This window comes from Coptis chinensis, chromosome 2 (genome assembly GCF_015680905.1).
Source record: "Coptis chinensis isolate HL-2020 chromosome 2, ASM1568090v1, whole genome shotgun sequence".
NCBI lineage: Eukaryota > Viridiplantae > Streptophyta > Magnoliopsida > Ranunculales > Ranunculaceae > Coptis > Coptis chinensis.
In genome coordinates, this window is record NC_141457.1 from 83,435,658 (window position 1) to 83,457,586 (window position 21,929).

The 21,929-nt window shown below is 37.0% G+C and overlaps 2 protein-coding genes and 2 pseudogenes across 6 annotated transcripts; 2 read left to right on the forward strand and 2 right to left on the reverse strand.

Annotated features, from left to right (window-relative positions):
- Positions 1-1,030: 1,030 nt before the first annotated feature.
- Positions 1,031-6,094, forward strand: EOL1 (ETO1-like 1). The gene is made up of 5 exons (XM_086590211.1): positions 1,031-1,817; positions 1,892-3,604; positions 3,699-3,990; positions 4,542-4,851; positions 5,605-6,094. Exons 1-5 carry the CDS (start codon positions 1,693-1,695, stop codon positions 5,823-5,825), a joined length of 2,661 nt encoding a protein of 886 aa, XP_086446337.1. The 5' UTR covers positions 1,031-1,692; the 3' UTR covers positions 5,826-6,094.
- Positions 6,095-7,092: 998 nt separating this feature from the next.
- On the reverse strand, positions 7,093-12,718 carry KU80 (Ku80 family protein). Of its 2 annotated transcripts, XM_086590213.1 has the most exons (12): positions 12,594-12,718; positions 12,433-12,525; positions 12,316-12,367; positions 12,104-12,235; positions 11,627-12,030; positions 11,086-11,372; positions 10,747-10,942; positions 10,431-10,637; positions 9,046-9,213; positions 8,641-8,955; positions 7,543-7,673; positions 7,093-7,452 (listed from the first exon to the last, which is right to left on the reverse strand). In XM_086590213.1, the coding sequence occupies exons 1-12, from the start codon at positions 12,603-12,605 to the stop codon at positions 7,392-7,394; spliced, it is 2,058 nt and encodes a 685-aa protein (XP_086446339.1). In that variant the 5' UTR covers positions 12,606-12,718; the 3' UTR covers positions 7,093-7,391. The 2 variants fall into 2 exon arrangements, with proteins under 2 accessions (XP_086446339.1, XP_086446338.1); XM_086590212.1 differs by lacking the exon at positions 12,594-12,718 and having other exon boundaries at positions 12,433-12,587.
- Positions 12,688-14,715, reverse strand: LOC147518362 (protein PELOTA 1 pseudogene; annotated as a pseudogene). Of its 3 annotated transcripts, XR_015211774.1 has the most exons (3): positions 14,577-14,698; positions 14,272-14,371; positions 12,688-13,994 (listed from the first exon to the last, which is right to left on the reverse strand). The product of XR_015211774.1 is annotated as a protein PELOTA 1 pseudogene, transcript variant X2 (transcript). The 3 variants fall into 3 exon arrangements; XR_015211773.1 differs by lacking the exon at positions 14,272-14,371 and having other exon boundaries at positions 14,577-14,715; XR_015211775.1 differs by lacking the exons at positions 14,272-14,371; positions 14,577-14,698 and adding an exon at positions 14,441-14,465.
- Positions 14,716-14,764: 49 nt separating this feature from the next.
- LOC147518363 (protein SLOW GREEN 1, chloroplastic pseudogene) lies at positions 14,765-15,743 on the forward strand (annotated as a pseudogene).
- The last annotated feature ends 6,186 nt before the right edge of the window (positions 15,744-21,929 follow it).

Sequence of the window (21,929 nt, forward strand, 5' to 3'; positions counted from 1 at the left end):
CCCTCAGACCTTATCAATCCATTTACACCATATATCATGACGAAATCATTGTTGCATTAATTCATTTGATAGGTGAGGAATAGTTCATTTGATATTCGAGCAAAGTTGGTACTTTGTTGTCCTTAGAGGCTTGAATTGCCCATGATATAATCTGCAAAGAGGAGTGACTGGGATAATCTGCCGAATTATAATCAGGCTAAATGGCCAATATATCTACTGGCGTGATTGTGGTGGCCTCTTTTTAACCGAACTTGCCTAATGAAAGGTTAATTTTGACGCGAGAATTTTAAGCCGAAATAATGAATTAATGAGCATGTGCTTTTTCACATCTCTCAAATATTATTGATACAGCAAAAGTGGAAAACTTATGCTCCACCCCCTTGACTGTTGACCTTTTAAGATTGTCAAATAAAATTAGGTTTTAAAAGTCATGTTGTCAAATACTCAAATTATCAGAACTCTAGATTCAAAACTTCTATGTGACAATACAGGGGTAGAGAATCGGGTTGGGTTTGACCCGAATCCAACCCGATCAGACCCGAATTTGAATAGTTTGGATTTGGATCGATTTTTATATCTGTTTACTTATTCAGGTCAGGGTCGAGTCGGTCGGATTCAGGTTCGGATTCCGATATATTTTTAGAATTTTTAGTATTATCCGTTCGGATTAGTCGGATTTGGTCGGGTTCGGATATTATGAAACTATTCGGATTCGGATATAACCATATCCGATCCGATCCGATCCCTGTCCTACAATACACCCTCATCTTTTGACGGTGGAAAGCCCATATAAAAATCTGGGAGAGTACACATATACCATGCGTAATCTAGATTTTGCATAAAGACTAAATAAAGATGTGGTCCGTGGAAATTTAATGAACTGCCGTTGTATGCATAACAAGATTTTCTATGCCAATTTGACAACTGCTTAAATAATTTTGAGTCAACAGTCAACGTACTTAGTCACTTGTTTAGGTACTGTATAATGAATTTATCAAATACAAAGGAGGTCAATGCAAAGTTACCAAATACAGACAGTTACTGTAAACTTTTTTTCCCCACTCTCTCCAACGACTCTCTTTCCAGTTTCCATTACCTCAAAAAACAGAAAAGAAAAATCCTTTTACCAAACAAAAGTAAAGTGAAAGTCTTTCAGTTTGATCAGTTTCATGATTTCAACACACTGTATTATAGTTTGAAAGAGTTGCTTAGTTATAACGAATCCATCAAATAAGCTTTGTTAGGTACTTAGTCTATAATCCATGCCACTCTTTTCTTCTGTTTTGTTTTGTTTTAAGATTCTGTTAGCTTTGATGTGGATTTGGTAGTGTTTTCAGTAAGATCTTGCGTAATCCTTTGGTGGGTCATTTAGTTTTCTTTTTAGCTGATTTAAGCTTTTGTCTTTTTTTAATTTGTGATTTTTTCTTCATATTAGAGTGCAAAGAACACAACTTTTAGGATGGATTGATTACTAGCTCTTAATGCATTTAGTGTTTCATTTAGAGATTATAGCTTGTTAGTGAATACCCATTTTGAGAGTCAATGAATGATATTGAGTCTTGACAGTGATGGTTCTTCTACAAGATTTGAAGATTGTGATATGTGAGTCAAGGAAGGATATAATTTAATATAGTTTGTTTTTTGAGTTTTGGAGTTGTGGAGATCAGAGACTTATTCTTTCTGTTATGCCCCATGAGAAATATTTTTCTGCCAGAAGCTTGTAAAGAAACCCAACTCCATGCACTCAATCCACAGTCATGGCTTCAAGTTGAGAGAGGAAAGCTTACTAAATCCCCTCCATTTTCCCCTTCTTCAATGTAAGTACTTATTTTATTTTATTATTTAGCTTAGTTTCCTTTTCATGATATTGACTTCATTTTTATGTTCTTAGAGAATCTCTCATCAAGGTCCCCGAACCGCCTGTTCTCCCATTTTATAAGCCTGTCGATTATGTAGAAGTTCTAGCTCAAATTCATGAAGAACTTGAGTCTTGCCCTCCTCACGAGAGGTCGAACCTTTACTTGCTACAGTTCCAAGTCTTTAGAGGGCTTGAAGAAGTCAAACTGTTACGGAGGAGTCTCCTTTTAGCTTGGCAGAAAGCAAGCACAATTCATGAGAAAATTGTTTTTGGGGCGTGGTTAAAGTACGAGAAGCTAGGTGAGGAGCTAATATCCGAGTTACTTGCTTCTTGCGGTAAATGTGCTCAGGAGTTTGGGCCAATAGACATTGCCTCACAGCTTCACACTGATTTGGATTTTAATTCCCCTGAAATATATGGGATAAAGAAGAAGCGGGTGTCTAGAATCGTCTTCTTTCAAATTGAAGATGAGAGAATAGCCTGTGACCGGCAGAAGATTGCCGCACTATCAGCTCCATTTAATGCAATGCTTAATGGCGGTTTTACTGAATCACTTCAAGAAGACATAGATTTTTCCAAAAATGGCATCTCTCCATCGGGTATGAGGGCAATCAAGGATTTTAGTGAGACTGGGAGTCTAAATGAAATTTGTCCTGATCTTTTGTTGGAATTATTGATATTTTCCAATAAATTTTGCTGTGAAAGGCTCAAAGATGCCTGTGACAGGAAACTTTCATCTTTTGTTACTTCAAGAGAAGAAGCAGTGGACCTCATGGAATATGCTCTTGCAGAAAACTCCAATGTCCTTGCTGCTTCATGTCTGCAAGTGTTCCTTCATGATCTTCCCAATTGTTTGAGTGATGATCGGGTAGTTAGGATATTCAGAGACGCTAATAGACAACATAGAGCAATCATGGTTGGGTCTGCTTCATTCTCGCTATACTGTTTGCTAAGTGAGGTTGCCATGGCCCGAGATCCCTGTTCAGATATTACAGCTTACTTCTTGGAACAGTTAGTTGAATCTTCAGTCGGTGGCAGGCAGAGGCAGTTGTCTCTTCATCAGCTAGGATGCACCCGGCTTCTGAGGAAAGAATATGACGAAGCTGAACGATTATTTGAGGCTGCTGTGTCAGCAGGCCATGTTTATTCTGTTGCTGGCTTGGCTAGACTGGATTTCATCAAGGGATGGAAACAACGGTCTTGTGACAAACTCAGCTCTGTTATTTCCTCCTTTAACCCTCTTGGATGGATGTATCAGGAGAGAGGACTATACTGTGAAGGCGAGAAGAAGTGTGATAATCTTGAGAAGGCAACAGAATTGGATCCAACACTTAACTACCCGTACATGTATCGGGCTGCATGCCTGATGAGGAAGCAAAGTGTTGAAGCTGCTCTGGCAGAAATAAACCGTGTTCTTGGTTTCAAGCTTGCATTGGAATGCTTGGAACTCCGGTTTTGTTTCTATCTGGCACTAGAGGACTACCGAGCTGCCTTATGCGATGTTCAGGCAATTCTTACATTGTCTCCCGAGTATAGGATGTTTGAAGGACGGGTGGCTGCTACCCAACTATGTACACTTGTACGTGAGCATGTTGACAATTGGACAGCTGCAGATTGTTGGTTACAACTATATGATCGGTGGTCTTCAGTTGATGATATTGGGTCCCTATCAGTTATATACCAGATGCTTGAGTCTGATGCAGCTAAAGGCGTGCTATACTTTAGGCAGTCTTTGCTTCTCCTAAGGTAGAAGCAACAGCTCTGGACTCATTTGTGTATTCTGTCCATTTAACTTTTTTATGTCGAGGCTTATTAAGTACCATAACATGCTTCTGATCAGGTTGAACTGTCCTGAAGCAGCGATGCGAAGTCTACAGCTGGCGCGCCACAATGCTGCAAGTGAACACGAACGTTTAGTTTATGAAGGTTGGATTTTATACGACACAGGTCATTGTGAAGAAGGGCTTCGGAAAGCAGAGGAATCAATCAGCCTTAAGAGATCGTTCGAGGCTTTCTTCCTCAAAGCTTATGCTTTAGCAGACTCTAGTCTGGATCCTTTATGTTCCTCAACTGTGGTGTCACTTCTAGAGGATGCTTTGAAGTGTCCTTCGGACCGACTTCGGAAAGGGCAGGTTTGTTTGTTTCCTTCATATCTCATTTTCCTTCCTCAATCTTGTGCATTTTTACTTTGACGATTCACTTAGCAAACCAGTGTTTCAACACTACCACCACAATTCCTTTTAATTCCCTCAAAGGAATTGTAAGTTGTAACAGACCAATTGCATGGTAAACCATATCCATAATAAAAAAAACTGGAACAACTTCTATTTTTGCAGTTAAATGTGATAACTGTCCTTAGTAAACCACCATTTCCTCAGTCCTGATCATGGGTTCAACTGGAATAGGTCTTGTGGAGAATCTGTACCATATTAAAAAGCGTGATACTAGGAAATTATTTATGGGCTGTCCACTTAAAAGTATTTGGCTTCTATCCAGATGTAGATGTAACACTGATTTTGTTACTGATCTAAGTCAAGGTTTTGTTACTGACCCAAAAAAAAGGTTGTAACTCGCTAATTGTTTCAACTTTGTGAGTCACCAGAATGTATCCTCAGAAATGATCTAACAATTAATTTCCAGGAAGAATCTAAGCTATCCTATCATTATAATTTCCGCTTTGCAGGCCCTTAACAACCTTGGCAGTGTGTATGTTGACTCTGGAAAGCTTGAGTTGGCAGCAGATTGCTACATCAGTGCCCTTAAGATCCGCCATACCAGAGCTCATCAGGGCCTTGCCCGTGTCTATTTTCTTCGAGGTGACCGGAATGCTGCGTATGAGGAAATGACAAAGCTAATCGAAAAGGCTTGCAACAATGCATCGGCCTATGAGAAGAGGTCAGAATACTGTGAACGTGAACTCACAAAGGCGGATCTGGAAATGGTCACCCAGCTAGATCCTCTTCGAGTTTATCCATACAGATACCGAGCTGCTGGTCAGATCACTTTCCTTCTTTTATATTTAGATCTTTTCACAATTATTTGAAAGACCCGTGTGGTGGGTCTCCTTTCATGAGAAAATATTGACCCAAGGTTGCATGTTCTATAAAGTTCATGTTGTCCTATTGTCTTTGGTATTTGCACTGAATGAGACCACACGGGGCATTTCACATGGAAATCTGTGAATGCATAAACTTCTGTAATGATATGGGAACCATAGTATACTATTAATCCTTCGAAATCCTTTATAGTATGATTAAAAAATCTGTATACATGGTGTGCGTGCTTGAGGTAGTACTCGTGAACCACCATCCATCTGTTTATAGTATGAAAAGTGTAGTGAGGAGCTCTTTGAGAATTTATGTGCATTCTGGAAAATATGAGTGAATTCTTGGAGAAGTTTGCAGAATCAAGTTGTTTTTAAAATAAAGACGCAAAATATCCTAAAAAATAATTCATTTTAAACAATAGACAAGTGCAACATTATTGTAAAAATCATCAAAATGCTTAATTTCATGAATGCAATAAAGTCCTCCCTTGGGCAGAATTTAATAGATAATCATCCTAAATTGTGTTCACCCTACGCTGCAATTATACTCTTGGCAATATGTTCTCTTCGACAGTGAGAATGCGCACTTATTAATTCTGGAGAATGATTTCATTCAGCCTTCTTAATGTGCATCTGACATGTGTGCTCTTGCAACTTTGCTAATATGAAATTGGTTTTTTGTTCTCTGGTTGTGGGGCAGTGTTGATGGATAGCCACAATGAAAAGGAAGCGATTGCAGAGCTTTCAAGAGCTATTGCCTTTAAAGCTGACCTTCATCTGTTGCATTTACGAGCTGCGTTTCACGAGCACATTGGAGATGTCTCAGGAGCCTTACGTGACTGCCGAGCTGCACTCTCTGTTGACCCAAACCATCCAGAAATGCTGGAGCTTCACAGCCGTGTAAACTGTCAGGAACCGTAAGAGGAGATCAGAAGCAATTGCAATATAGTGTACACTAGTTTAGATATGATGATGATGTACAAGTTATATCTATTTTTGGTTTCTCCTTGTAATCCTTTCATTCCGCAATTTTTGTAGTCTATTTTTTAAAGTCTTCATTGTTTTTATTTATTCCCAATTGCCTTATTCTTCCTTCTTATGTAACTTTTTTTTTTATGTGAATGGAAAGAAAATGTAGAAAAAACAATAAACAATCAGGAAATTCTGCATGCTGTTCTTGACCTGAAAAATGCTGGGTCTGATGTTGATGCCAAAATTGGAAGTGATTTCACTTCGCCGTTGAAGGACCATAGATATTGCTGTTGTGGTGTGCGAGATGAATTTATATCTACTGATGTGTTGTTCAGTTTTATTCTTTTTGGCTCCCCCTCCCCCCTAAAAAAGAAAAATAAAGACCACCCCCCCTCAGAGTTCACAGTTCACACTGCAAGAAAGCAATGAAATCTGGGCAGTAGCGAATGTGATCGAAGGATAAGCATGATTGGGTTCTAAAGATGAATGTCTGTCTAGATCTTAGAGAAATAGTCTGTTACATACTTGCCTACCATTCTTGAATTTGCCTCACATAAGGGACGCAAGGAGCACTCGGCCTGTCATGCAAACATCAAATGAGGATGTAAATAAGAAATCCTCAAAACAATCAAGGTCAACATCCGATTTAATATCCATTTTTTTTTGTATCCGAATGTGATTCCAATTGACCAAGGAAAGTGAAGCAAATTAGACTTGTTTGATGAGCTTAAAAAGTTTGAAGAACATCTGACATCCAAGATATCTGAAGAAAATCACAGGCATCTTAGTTTGGGAATAAATAAATAAATAACCAAAATCTTTCTACTGAGTCGTATGGTGCACAAGTTGACAACCGTTTAATCTTTTTTCTTTTTTCGCTGATAAAATACCACAGTTGTTTAAGCTGTTAGGCAAGAAGGCATGGAAGCCAGTGGACCCCAACTCAATCTGGGACTCTCAATATCCATGATCGATACTTCCCAGTATCAAGCAAGCTAGAATATATTGTCACCTTAAATGCTAAATGGAAGAGGTAAACCTATTTCAAATATCTTCCACATGGCAGAAGTGATGTCCACTATATATGACGGTTCTCACAAGTGTCCAAACTGCAACTTTACCCTTGTATCAAACAGGATCAAAAGGTGGCATTCAGATAGGTCCTTCAACATACAACGAAAATAAAGTAACTCGGGGTAAAAGTACAAATATGACAAAAGGTAAAAGCGTAGGTACTTTATAACTGTCCACAGAATGTGGCATCCTTTTCAATTTCTTGCTTCTCATAGAAAAAGGATACCATAATTGGAGTGGTTGGAGACAACGAAAATGCATCTTTACATGGAATACTTACATTGAACCTTCCAAAGGAGAATTTGATACCGCAAAACATATGAAACTAGTTCTTACACAAGACTGTAATTGCCTATGGATCTTGAACAGATACTCCAAGTAATTCAGATTGGTCGCTTTCTCATAAGCAGGTTCAACTTTGACAAATAGAATGTAGGTCCCTTAGTCAAGTGCAGGCTCTGTTTTGACCAGGAAATTTCGGGCCTCATCATCTCCCACGTCACTGCTCAAAGATTGCAGATGGTGAAGAATAGAAGAGATTGGAGTATGTAATGCAGGAACATCCAAGCGGACAAGAATAACAGGAGCATACCTGTCCACGGCTTCAGTCTTCGTGATTAAAGTGATATGTTTGGAAGCAAGGAACTCGTTGAAACAGCGTATGTCTTTCTCCTGGCAGAATTTAGTTATATGACGCAGAAAATCATTGAACTGTTTTGGCTCCTGCACTAACACAATCGCATTAGAGTCTAGAAGTGACGAGTAATTCTCAACCATGATGCGTCCATAGGTTTTTCACACCTAAGAATATATAGTTTCTCAAAGCCTCAAGAAAAAGTACTGAACCTAATATTTCATATTGCATGGTAACCATTAAAGGAAACGGGAATGAGTAAAAAAAAACATGGCATACGAGTCAACCTGCTTTCTGATTGCAACTATATTAGAATAGCATATTTTTTTCTTTTTTATGATATCAAACATCTTATATACTACATGACCCTTGGTTGGTGACAAACTTCAAGCAAGTAAAACACTTCAGAAAAAGAATCTCAAAACGAACTACAATATGTCAATAGAAAAAGAAGGGAGACAAAGTCAGACAACTCAAATGCCAGCCCAGAAATAAAAAGAAACATGGCATGCCATTCCAACTGAAATTCTTCTATGACCCATTGCTCTGAGAAAAGAGAATAAGCAAGTATATACTGAATGTTGATGTGAAACGACTGTAGTATCCCTCACCAGGCATGGAACTACAGAGCTGAAAACTAACAGAAGGTTTTTTCCTTTTTAATACCCTAGGGGCCTAGTTACTAATAAGTAACTAAATCCTCCAAGTAATAACCGATTTCCAAAAAGTTGATTGCATCTTCCTAATTATTTGAAATTGGATTTAACACACCACAAAAAATCACATAAGTCTCCCCAGGTCATTAGTAGAAATTGATTAAAGAGTTGTGAATGCTGACTCTAAGAAGTCCTTCACTGTAATACCTTGTACATGGAGGAGAGGCTGATTTACACCTACAGAACGAGTAAAGTTCGAACTTACTTCTGGTATACTACAACACTGGTGTCATAATTGCCCAGAAACCCCGTGCTTATTTCCTCTACACAAACTCTATATAATAATACTCACCAATGGCCCTATAAGCCACAGCCATTAAATTCGCAGAAAGATCCATACCTGCTCAAGAATGCATCCCTTGCGAAGCGCAACTAAACAATCCAGTGCCTTGTCATATGTGTCCCCTTTATAGGAGTTCTCCACAAGGTCAAATATATGACTTTTCATATCTTTGATTGCTTTGTCAACCCACACTTTGCTATCCCTGCGAGCCATCATAGCTTCAAAATCTTGTACGGGAGTCGAATTTCCAATTTTTTCAACCTTTTCAGTAGATTCATTGACAGTTTGAGTGTCAAAATCTAGAGCACCATCTGGTTCCTCATCAGACATTGTGGGTTTATCTCTCCATAATCGTTTAGATGACTTCTTAAGCTGAAATGAAAAACAATTTTTGGAAAAGACTATGAGGCTTGAACATGAAGTTCAAAAAATATGTGTCAATCTAATTGAAAACAGATTGACCTTTGGGTTCTCCTTCAGCTCAAACTGCTTGCGAAATTCATCTATGACAGCCTTGTTCTGAGAAAGAAGTTCTGGATCAGGCTCCGTAATTCGCTTTAAAGTATTGTCAAGTGGAGGCACATCAGCATCGGGCTTCCTAGTTTTCAGCTCGAGAAGGCGATAAAAGCGCTGAAATAGTAGAAAACAGATATTCCAGTTTGACTAGCAAAATTGATGCAATAAAAAACAATCAACACAAATGCCAGCTATGCCTTCATTACTTAAAGAAAAAGCAATGTATTATAATGACATTTGGGATCAGAAAGTCATAAACAATGCAAATAAACTATATTAACTGAAGTTGAACATCACATTAATATTTTGAGTTACCATATAAATGTATGAAGCAAGAAAACCCTGGGTTAAGCGCATCCAGATGAATGAGTACACCTGGCTCACTTCAGTATATTGTGTCATGAGTCTCTTGGCCTTTAATTTTTTCCTTAAGTTGTTCATGTGAGAGCATTTTGCTACAAGGCATAAACTAGATGTATTGGTTGTATGCCTATAATAATGGATATCCCCTAAAGAAAACAACCAAGAACAAAGGTTATGTACACGGAACAACAGGATAGCTTACATCTAAGGCTTTATTACTATGCAATGAGTTTTAAAATCTGCATGGCCCATTATTTGGAACCAGGTTAGCTATATGTCTGAGTCATAGCAAGATGATATACCGTGTTACTTGCCGAATCAAAAGAACAAGAACATTTGGTGGTTAGAAAAGATGGCAAGATACATTTGTACAATATATAACACGTTGAGGTGAAATAAATACTTTACCAGTTGACACTTTCACAGAAAAGACCAATGGTCATGTTCTGTCTTGACACTACAAAGGAGTACCTTAAAGCTAGGGTTGGCGATCAGGTTGCTACTTTCACATTTTTTTTTAATGGATTTAGAATTTACCCTCCATTGTGTGTTTGTCACCATAAAACTGCAACTTGGCTAAAGTACATCAGAGCCCGACAAGAAAAATCTCTATGCAATAAATTTTAACTAAGCTCAGTTTTGAAATCAATACGTAACCAAAGCACAACCGATTGAAACTCAATCTAATGTGTGCAGGAGATGAGATACAGGAAAAAAAAATCAAAGATGTGAACATATCTTTCGTCCAAAAAACAAGGAAAATGTTATATACGACTATATCACAGTTGGCAGTTCCCAAGACGGAGATCGATTAGCGCTGATGATGATATTCTTTTATAAATAAATCATTGAAGCAAAGGAAAAAAAAACTATACAGGAAATAAAAATAAAGAAATGTCAATTCCTTGAGAACATGCGACACTCAAATTCATAGAAACAGAACAACAGAAAGTCATTGAGTAAAGAACCTCTAGGACTGGGTTAGGTGTAAAGTCTGGCAGCAAAACCTCCTCTTTGCCCGGCGGTGCAAGATCAAGCATCATGACTAATTTGTCTGCTGCTTCTTGCTGCCGCTCATTCGGAAGCCATGATGGAGGGAACTTGCTGAAGGAGGGGAACTGAAACTCTCGAACATCCTCAGCAAAGGGAAGTACATTGAAGAAAAATGAATCTGGCTGCTCAGCAGAACCAACGCCCATGTTAAAAATCATTACAATAAGGTCAATTATAAACCAGAAGTGTCTTGAAAAGTTGAAATTGCACGGCCACATTGTAGAAACTTACAATATTCTCCCGATTAGATATATTAGGTGTCAAAACACCAAGAACTACATTTCCTTGGCCTTGTCTCCATACACAGCGCACAATGGCTACCTTATTCATCTCCTTCATTGCTCTTACGAAAGCAGAAACTGCAACGGCCGCATTCATATTGCCCGGTTCAGCAATAAAGATGTACACATCTTTCATATAATAGTGTCTGCAAGGTCAATGACAAATAAGGATCAGAAAGCATTAGATAATAACAATCAAAAAATGCAAAACATTACATATCATTGTCCACAAGAAACGGAAACAGTGCAGGGGACTAATGCTGATTCTGTATATGCACTTAATATTTACCGCAATATATTAGAAGCATTTGAAAATCCTAAAAGCCTCACACCCTTCTCTGGTTTGAACTTGATAGCCTCCAGTTCGGCAGATGAAATAGGAACCACCTGAGGTCCGTAACGATAACCTTTAATCCTTTGTTCTGGGGGCACAATTTTGTTAGGATCTTCAGTGCCTTTGTACTCATAATCTACTTTGACTTCATGAGTAGCAAATTTATCAGATGGAGGGGCTATATCAGAATACTTCTTAAGTGTAGGAAACTTCTCTTCAGAAGTTTTCTTGTAAACCCATACCTAGATTAATGTCAGCAAAAAAATAAATTTGTCATCCTTGATGCAATTGATGCAAGTCAAAATACATTTAAGAGGTTTTGCCCCTCTGATCGGTATATGAGAAATTGAGAACAAATACTTTACTCTTTTGGAAAAAAAAACATATGTTTCCTTCTGAAAGATTTTTATTGAAGACTAGATAAAAGGAACGAACCATATCTGTGAATAATTTTTAACGTAACACTACCATGCAAGAAATCACTAATCTCCCATACCTTTATCTTTAGTTTTGGGCTTATCTCAAGATCACCCCGGAATATAGTTACAGGTGATATGTTCCGAGTTTGCAAGGCACCTAGCAATGTAGTTGGGCTTTCAACATATACTGTTTTTGCGCAAGCACTCGTAGAAAATCGACTCAGCAGAAAATCGTTCTCATCCAATGTTCTCTTATCTGCATTCCCAGTAAGCTTTCCTCGGACAACTATGGAGTCCAGTTTCATCCCATGAGCATTCATTTGCGTTGCAATGGTGTCAACCTGTTCCTCTTTTGTCCCCTCAAATGGCACTTTAATAGGATCCTGCGCACTAGTTATAAGACAAATACGTTTCTTCCCCTTGTTTGCTGCTCCATATTTCTTAATCATCATGTCCATTCCAACCACAATAGCATCCAGAACTAGAAACTGGTCAAGGACTCAATATGAACATTTACAGTTAAATATCCTAACACATATGAAGAGCTCGGATACAATCACCAGGAACTGTCCCTCGAGGAAGATTTTGCACAGCTTCAATTAAATCTCCATCGACTACTTTACTATTCCGTAAAACCACCACATGTTCATATCCACCCACTTCCTCGGTCAGTTCATTGTCAGTATCTGCAACATTTATCAGTGAATAATAATTTGGCAGTTGTGAGTTATTAGTAGTACAAGTAAATTATTATTATTATTATTACCTTGGGTGCCGAATAAGACAAATCCTAGTTCATCGTTTTTGTTGTATATCATCTGGCATTGAAGTAAAAGATTACTTGACATGAATAAAAAAAGTAAAAAAAAAAAAAGATTCTTGCCTTCTTTTGTACGAGCATCGAGCAGACTTTTTCAATTTCGGGTAAAAGAGTGTGCATAGATGGACCGACATCAAGTAACAATACTGATGCTTCCTGTTTCACATCATCAAAATAAAACATTTATTTCCAATTTCAATTTTACTTAACAAACGAAATTTTACCTTTCGAGCCATTTGTTGGAGAAGATTTGAGAAAAAGGTTTAGGGCTTATACATTTGTAAAAGGGGTCCCACTATCAGTTGGAGTTGGAGTAACTTTTAATTAACTTATTAGTTGCTCAATTGTAAAGCAGACAAATTTATCTGATACACCGCTGTTCACTGTATATATACTCCAATAGTCTCACAATTAAGATTGCACTTATGATTGAAATGATCACTAAGATACAACGATAAATAAAAGCATTACAAAAATAAACCTACAATTACATCTCAATATCATCCAATTCTGGCAGAGGAAAGCGCAGAATAGCTGCAATTCCTGTCAGCGTAGCTAGCTGTTCACCAGAGACGTGCATAGAAGAGAATATTAGAGCAGTTCCCCCAATATCCTTCACAGAGCTGACCAAGTCCACATACTTCTTCCGCGTAGGTATATCAGCATTTCTGAACAGTTCATCAGTGATCAGCAGTGTCTGAATAGCCATTTGCTCATGAGCAACCTCAACATGTTTTGGCCCATAACAGGCACGATTTGGATCACTCGACATCATCTCGTTGAACTGCTTAAAAGCTCGAACCTCTTGAGCTGCTTTTGTATCCTTTATCAAGTTCATGACACTTGGAGCATCCAAAACCTCTTTCAAATTATGCTTATATCCACCAGTTGTATGCACAAGAAGTAGACGTGACTTGTTTTCAATAATAGGTCTCAGCTGTCTCCTTTCCGCTTCTAACAACAAGTGCTTGTGAAACTGATCTTTTGTAAAACCTGAACTTGCAATAACAGCACAACGGACAACATTAAAATCAACATGCTTTAAGAAAGCTTGTAAAACATTCTCAAAGAACTTAGTCAAAGCAGCTTCGTAACCAGCAATCCCAGGTCCATGTTTCCGTGGAATGGAACCTTCTATCCTAGAACGAGTTGTTGTCACACTTTTACCAACAAGAAATATATTTGCAAGTCCTTCTTGCATCAAAACTACAGCTAGATCAGCACTTGCAGCAGGGTCAGAAGCTTGATGCAATAAATCTATAGCCAAAGAATCCCAAACCTCCTTCCTTAGAGTAAACATACGATGCATTTCAATTTCCAAAGTATGATACTGCCCAACCTTCACATGCTCATTCTGCGTTACATTCTTCCCACGCAAACGCAAAACCGACCCTTCTTTATCATAATCTATAGACTCCAATTTTATCTCGAGCTTGAGTCTCACACGTTCTGCATCTCTTCCACCAGAAGCTGCCTCTCGCAATACTTTCCTCACGGTATCCGCTAAAACGAAGTCCCCTACCGCCATTAAATTATACGCAACCCACAAATCATCTGATTCTTCTGGAATCATTCTAACATACCCCGGTCCATTTCTTATGTAATCTCTACGAACTATCTTCATCCTACAAGTAAACGTGAGAAAAACCACGGTCAAATATACACTAAACCACCAAATTCAGCTCTCGCCAAGATAGTTGTTGCCACAACGATAAATTGCTACTTTAATCTATAAATCGATTCAAATATAAACACAGGAACCACTTTGCAAGGGGTGAATTATACTGACAAAATTGGAGATTAATATAACAGTGCAAAAGTTACAAAACTATAAAAGTTGAAAAGCGTGTCATTGATAATTGTATATAAACATTTTTATCGAACAACAGTTACAGCACGCACTCCAGATTTCAGTTGTTATGTCCTTATCACTTTAGCATAATGAAGTTAGAGCTCCCACATAAGATAATGCACAACTCCACATTGAGCTATTTGAAGCTTTCTGCAGATCCATATGTACAGTTTAACATCAATGGAAAAGGAAGTGACAAATATCATAAAGAAAAATTACTAAGGAGAAGGAATCATTGAATCAACGATCAAAAAGTGTTTCTGTCTTTGCTTCATAATCTAGGATATATCTAAAATATCTCAAAAGCAGAGAAATCATAACTATGAAGAATAAGAGGAGGGATTAAAGAAGATACCTGTAGATTTTCACGGGAAAATAATAATAGACTACTAAACAATCATAAATTCCAATTATTTTTACTTATACACAAAACCCACTTTTCAATGTGTTATATACATTCTTTTAATTTAAGGGTATAAACGGATACTCCACTGATAGAGAGATTAAGTAAACCATATTTTTACCGAGTTTATATTACAAGAAATGGGGCTCAGCCCATTGGTTTGAACCCTTCCTATCGGCCCATATCACAAAAACTCCCTGCTTTCCAATAACAGCGAAATTCCAGTCCGATTTCTATTTCCTATTTTATTTTATTATCCATTTTACCCTTTTTCCATATTCATTGTAATTTCGACCAAGAAGAACCAAGAAATGGGGATCAGCCTTCTTTTGAAGAAGAAGTGAAAAACGAGAAATCCCCACTTTCTGAGTTTCTTGAATCACATTCAGAGGCAATTGATGCATTGAAGTCTTTACTAGAACGTAAACTAGAAGACGGAGAACACGAAGAAGCGTTGCAGATTTTGAAACGTTTTATTTCAGCCCAACCGTTGGAGTTAGAATGGAAATTTTTAATGGCAAGGTTGTATAATGAAATGGGCGAAAATGACGGAGCGAGGAAGGTTTATGAAGAGATATTAGTTCAAGACCCTTTGTGTTTCGAAGCCTTGTTTCAAAATGCATTGTTGATGGACCAATGTGGAGAAGGACAAGCTGCATTGCGATTGCTTGAAGAGAATTGGTACTTGCTCGGAAGAGCGTAAGGAGAATGATGCGAGAAACGTTCGTTTGATTATGGTGCAAATTAAGTATCTTCAGAAGAATGTTGATGAGGCGTTGAGTAGTTATGAAGAGCTTGCGAAAGAGGATCCCAACGACTACCGACCTTATTTTTATCAGTTTGTGATTTATAGCTTGCTTGATCGGAATGAAGAGGTGAAGGCACAGTTTGCAAAGTGTCGTGAAGTTTGTCCAAAAGATTTTAAGGTGGAAGGATTTGTGCAAACCCCATTATCAAGAGCGAAACTCTTTGGGTCAGGCTTGGATAATTGATTTTAGAGCATTGTTTCGGTATTGATAATAATTGGAGGTGAGTACTACCTGAGGCATTTTTATACATGTCTGCCTTTGTTTAATTTTGTTATTATGTACTTTTTCGTGTTAATTTAGAAATAATGGCATGCCCTCAAAACTCAATGATAGCATAATTGGAGAGTTGTAAAATGGAGCTTGTTTTTCAGGATACTTCTTGTTTTCTAATAATATGTTGCTTCATTGATGTAATTTGAAGCTTTTGAAATCTCCATGCACTTCTTAGCGCTTCAACAAGTTTTTTCTTTACTCTTGCAATGCATCGCTAGTCTCGAGTGAATACGTTACATTTTTGGCTAGAAAATATGTGTGATGTAAACTATATTGAGATAGAGTCGACCGAAGTCGTTTATTGCCCAAGAAGATTTTGTTTTACAAGCAATAGTATAGATAGAGGATTAGCTCGTTGGTGTATGGCCGCCTCCCCCTCTCGAGACAGAGTGTGCTTCATTAGGATTTAGGCATGTGTTTAACTTCCGAATGTAACAAAAAGCTGTGAAGATCTTGTTCGTGAGTTGCTACAACTTTCATGCTCATGAGACTTGCACATTTATCTTTGTTTTTATCCCTATATGCTCTCAGTGACTCTTATAATCAAGGAATATTTTTTTTTATCTTTGTTTTTATGTGAATAATGTAAATTAATTATTACTTATTATTAAGTACTCGATCTAGATCAGAAGTTGTGGATTAAGGGTTGATGTAAATAGAAAAATTATGTTCATAATTAAGTACTTGGAAAAATATCATGAATTCATGATTACTAACTATATAAAAGCATATGATATGAACAACAAAAGTTCATTGTTATATTGGGACTACAGTACATCAATCTACATGTAAAAAGGCTTTCCTTATTCATGGGTCACAGTAGTAAGCATAGTCATAGCTTTCATGTAGTCAATCCTCCTGTTCATTTGATATTGGATCTTTGCCTTACTTTCGGCTTTATTTGGTTTTCCTTTTCTTCCTTGAGAATTATTATCCATGGAAGATCGAATAATAATGATCGAAAGTACTAAGAGTAAATAGAAGGATCTTGATTCATTTCACTTTTTGTTATGTAGTTTTAGAAACATACATTGATTGGCGAGTGCTTCAATTCTCTAAGTAAAATCTTGCTAGTATGCGTCTTGAACCTTGCGAGTGAAGCAAGATTATGAAAGGAAAAAAAAAATCTTGGCGTGTTTTGCTTGTTCTATTCTTCTTGTGCCCGCGCCAAATGCTCAATGAACAAATTTTTCTCGTTTTTCCCCTCTTTGTGGGAAATAGCATGCAGAAGTAACTTATTTTGTAATTATTTTGCAGAAAAAGCCGTGCAAAGAAGGCGGTATGTATTCCAAACCACCAAAGAAATTGCTAACGATTAAAGGTGCCAAGTGGAGAAGTTGTTCCATCGACCTCGGGCATGGAGAAAGTATGGTCGAAAACCAATCAAAGGTTCTCCTTATCCTAGGTATGTATACCCTCCGAATGTCACATTAATTAATTTGTAAAGTATCCAATGAACAAATATAACAGTTTTTTTTTTCTTGTGACCAAAACACCAAACATGCATTCTCATCTCATTCAGCCAGCTATTACTATTCTCTTAAGTTCATGAATTAAGACGTAACTACTTTCTTCGATCATCTATTACAAAGTATTCGGGCATTCATTAATTTAAGCTGTAATATCACAAACTATGATCCAGGGATATTATAGATGCAAAGACTCGAAAAGGTTTCGGCCAGAAACAAGTAGAACGAAGTCTAACCGATCCAAACATGTTGGTAATCACCTATACTTGAACATAATCACTCATGGCCAACACAAAGAAATGCACTTGCTGGCTCAACACCTAACACAACCACCAAAGAACAATGTCGCTTCAAAGAGCTCATCATCTCCTCAAACTTCATCAAAACCCAAAAGTTTGAAGGAAGAACATAAAGATAATGTCAGCAATGGTATGTCCATATCTGTGGTCGACGGGTCAATAAATGTGAGCTCTATTCCTATAAAAGAGGAGATTGAAGATGTACATGAGGAGGCAATTGAAATGGATGATCAAGATGGTTTGGAAATATGAAAATATGAATTTACATATGTAAATATGAAGTTACATATGTGCATACAAATTTACATATGCAAATATGAAATTTCATAGACATTTTTTCTGACAACTGACAGGTGACACAGGTTATGTAAATATGAATTTTCATATGTAAATTTAAATTTAAATTTTCTTATGAAAAAAAATTTTATATGAAAATTTAAATTTAAATAAGTTAAGAAGACTGTGTAATTTTATATTGTCATATGTAAATACAAATTTACATAGGATGACGTCAGCCCGATTTTTATAGGGGTATTTTGGTCTGTTTGGGTATTTTAAAAAAATAGGGGGTTTTTATGGGTTAGTACGTAATGAGGGGGTTTTTATGCTGATTATGTATCAACCAGGGAGATTAAACCCAAAATCTGGTTTATATTAATGCCAACGTTGCTAAAACTATTTAGTTTTATAAAAAAAACAAATATATGTATAATTTTATTACCAAATCTACAATGCGCATGGCTTGAAATGCATCCTAATGCGCATAGATCATATGTCATCTTCCACTATAAATATGAGAAAATATGTAAAGGGTAAAACTGGAAGCAAACTCGCAGAAAATTTGTTTAGGTTCCTAGTTTCTCTTCTCTTTCTCTCCCACTATTTTGAACCCTTCCTCAAATTTCAAAATATTTTCTCTCTTCTCAATTCTTCATCAAACGATTGGAATTTAGTTATCATCTTCTCATCAATTATGATATTGATTCGCAGGATTATACAGATGTACTTGATCACCTCCCTACATCTGGAATGCTGGATTTCTTTCAAAGGATATACTCCCGTTCTGTAAGGTTGTAATTGCTAGCATTCATCCAAACTAACACCAGAAGAAGAAGAAGAATTGTGAAGCTGTTGTGTCCGTCTGTGTCAAAGCACTATGTACAAGACGTAGTGGTGTCAGAAGATGAAAAGGTGGACATGGGGTTCATCTCTCATTTCTTCGGTTTGGGCCCTACTAGTGTGGCTACTGTCAAGCTCAACAAACACTTAATAGGCAGTGTGTCATCATCTTCTTCTTCCCTCACTTGGAAATCCCTACTCTCCTTCTTCGCCTCCCGAGGTTTCCCCGACGACAATGATCCTATTATAGTCCATGGCAAGCTCTGCAACTCCGAAACCAAGAGTAAGTACAACTCGATCATTATTGACTCTAGTTTTTGTTTCTTTTCTTATTTAATTACTACTTGTTAATTTGGTTATTTTGTTCCTCCAGCCTCATTGTTTACAAACATATGTTTTAGTATATTTTAGCTAATGAAGAAAGAAAGACTTCCATCCATACGAACCCCCAGTATCCCATCCTGAAATTTATAAGGGACATATAGTGATTTGCACAACATGGTGGCTTCACAATTTCATTTCTACGTGGATTATACATTGTGTCTGAAATCTTGAGAAAATGGTTCATACTTATAACTTCGTAATAACTAGTTTGGGTTATTTTATATCTTTTCATCTTGTGATTTCGTTATTTCACTTATTTGGGATCAATCATGAATTATGACATGAATATTGCCTTTCCCAACTAGCAAAGTGTCACATTATTAGTTTAATTGACGACACATTCACCTCTTGATAATTCGAGATATAGTTTAGATGGGGATCTTCTTTGCTGATTTACCATAGTCCATAAGCCTCTAGCTGGATTTTGGTGGTTATTTTGGAAGTGTTGGAGTCTTCCTTTTCTGTTTTGAGTATAATTGTAACAGTGCATTGGCATACTGGCACCCCCCCTTCTTATTTTTTATTTTAAAACTATTGTTTATTGCGTTCATTATCTCTATTACCATTTCGGTTGAATATATGCTCCCTTTTTTTTCTCTGTTTTTTTATTGCAGACATGTCATTTTTTATTTTGAAACTGCAGGTCTGGTGCCTCTTTACTAAGTAGTACGAAATGCATGTCCACAAAGCAAAGGAGGTGGACCGAAGATATAACATGGCACCCATATAGACATAAGTTATTTTCTGTGTATACTGCTGATGGTCGAGACTCTCAAATTTCAATCATGAATCTAAATACAACTCAGAAAGTAAGGACTTGAATTCATTTTGTTAATGTTGCCTCATTAGTTGTTTAAGCCGAACAATTTTGAATTTGGAGAATTGAATAGTGCATTAACATTCACTGATTACTTAATTAGTTAATTAGACTAAAGTACACCATGGTGGCTTCTAGTGTTCTATTTAGTAAGTGTCATTGTTTAACCTTATAATGAGGAAATAAAAGTGTTCTCTTATTGACATTTTTTTTTTTATTTCTGAAACATTCTTAGGTTCCATTTTGTTGGCCTTTTAATTCCTACATGTTGCACTTTTCTATATTTTGTGTCTTAATGAAATTCGACGACAACCTTACTGATTTTCCTTTTGTTTAGGATGGAGTGAATGTTTAGAATATTTGTGAGTACATTATTGGCGTGCTTTTATTCTTTCAAGTCGTGGTCCAATGTTAATTGACTCGAAGTTAGTTTTTTTGTTTTGAATTAGGGGTATATTACTCATATTTCATAGATATTTTTTTGTTTTTTCAGTTTGTGCTTGTCTTCGTTTATGGATTCATAAGCTCAAAAGGGCAAGAGCGCTCGTTATTTGAGAGGTTGATGGTTCGAATCCATCTGGATCCGTATGCGAATTATTTAGTTTGTTTCTTCTCAAAAATTGACCATTTCATTCAACTATATTAAATAGAGGACGCCTTTTGAGTTGGAATGTTGTGCAATAATATTATGACTATTATGTAGTTTTTGTGAAGAGACAAACCTATTTGTCATGTAACATATGGGTTTGAGGGAAGTAAGTTGTAACTAAATTTAGCTGACTTGCACTTACTTTTGCTCAATTTGCTTGTTTACCAAGGGATGCGCAAGAACTTACAACTTGTTTACCAAAAGGCAGTTGACCTTGATTACACAATCAAATTACTTTAGTGAATTCAGGTCAAGCCAAGTCAAAATATTCTAAATACTATAACAATTTGGGCTGAAATGTGAAGGATTTGTAAGTGGTGGGTCTGAAATTGATTAGTTTTGCTCCTGGCCAGAAATAGTGACTCATCTTCAGTTGCAAAATGTGAGATGTCCGTATTCTGTCTGATTGGTAAAATAGGCGTTTCTAGAGAGGAGAAACCAAAATCTCTATGTTATGGGTTTGGAAAAGATGGTGACGTTTTTTATAGGGTTATATACTAAAAGCATTACTTGTAATAACTCTAATTTTTATATTTTGAATGAGAATCATATGGGCAAATGTTATACATATTATATATGTTATTAATTATATGCATGTGTCTAATACTTTATGTTGTAGATGATATGGTGTGTGGTGACACACAGAAGATCATATCATCAGTACTTTATAAAGTATAAGTAATCGTTCACAACCTAGATGGATTTGGACAAACCATTAGTACGGTTGTAGTATAATCTGGTATTAGTCTATCTTGACTATAGGATTACACTAGTATACTTTGTGTGTATTGAACATGACCAAGTGAGGTGGTTTCTCTTTATACTGACTATATAAGAGAACAAACGCCTCTGTTATTATGGATGCTTGTCCTCTTAATCCGGATATAATAACGGTCACTTACGTGCATTGTATATTGATTTAAATCATCAATGAGTGAGATTCATTTGTGAATCAACAAACTCGATGGATTGGGTAATAACATTGTATGTAAGGTGTGCTGTTGATTATAGAAGGAATCCGTGTCCCGCAAGAAGTCAGGCTAATGATGTCCCCTTGAGGAGCTCATAAGGATTGTCATGTAAACCTTGCAGGTGGATTTGATCCGACATGACAATGAGGTTGAGTGGTACTACTCAAGGACATAAGAAACTGATTAATGTAGTTGTCAGTAACTTGACTTAACCAACAGGCATTCGATATCTTAAACACGGGGAGATCAACGAGCATATAATATGGAGCCCATAAACGTAACCCGTAATTTGGGATTTAGGTAGTAGTGCAACAATGGCCTTTAGTGGAATAAGCCATTTGTTGACGGACTTAGGCTGTGTGTTCTGGACGAACATGGGAAGCCCAAGCCCGTTAGGAGGCCCAACCCTAATTTCTCCTCATGGTCCCTGTTGTAGCCTATAAAAACAAACCCTTCTCTCCTGGCCGAATTCACTATTTATTGGTTGAAAAAGAGAGGCAAGAAAAGTAGATCTG

Excerpts from the sequence above, each read along its gene's own strand:
- EOL1 (XM_086590211.1), top strand. The coding sequence starts at position 1,693 with ATGAGAAATATTTTTCTGCCAGAAGCTTGTAAAGAAACCCAACTCCAT. Across the intron at positions 1,818-1,891 it reads CCATTTTCCCCTTCTTCAAT|AGAATCTCTCATCAAGGTCC; the intron begins GTAAGTACTTAT and ends TTATGTTCTTAG. Across the intron at positions 3,605-3,698 it reads CAGTCTTTGCTTCTCCTAAG|GTTGAACTGTCCTGAAGCAG; the intron begins GTAGAAGCAACA and ends GCTTCTGATCAG.
- KU80 (XM_086590212.1), bottom strand. The coding sequence starts at position 12,552 with ATGTTTTATTTTGATGATGTGAAACAGGAAGCATCAGTATTGTTACTT. Across the intron at positions 11,373-11,626 it reads GCCCAAAACTAAAGATAAAG|GTATGGGTTTACAAGAAAAC; the intron begins GTATGGGAGATT and ends ACATTAATCTAG. Across the intron at positions 10,943-11,085 it reads AATGCTTCTAATATATTGCG|ACACTATTATATGAAAGATG; the intron begins GTAAATATTAAG and ends TTGACCTTGCAG.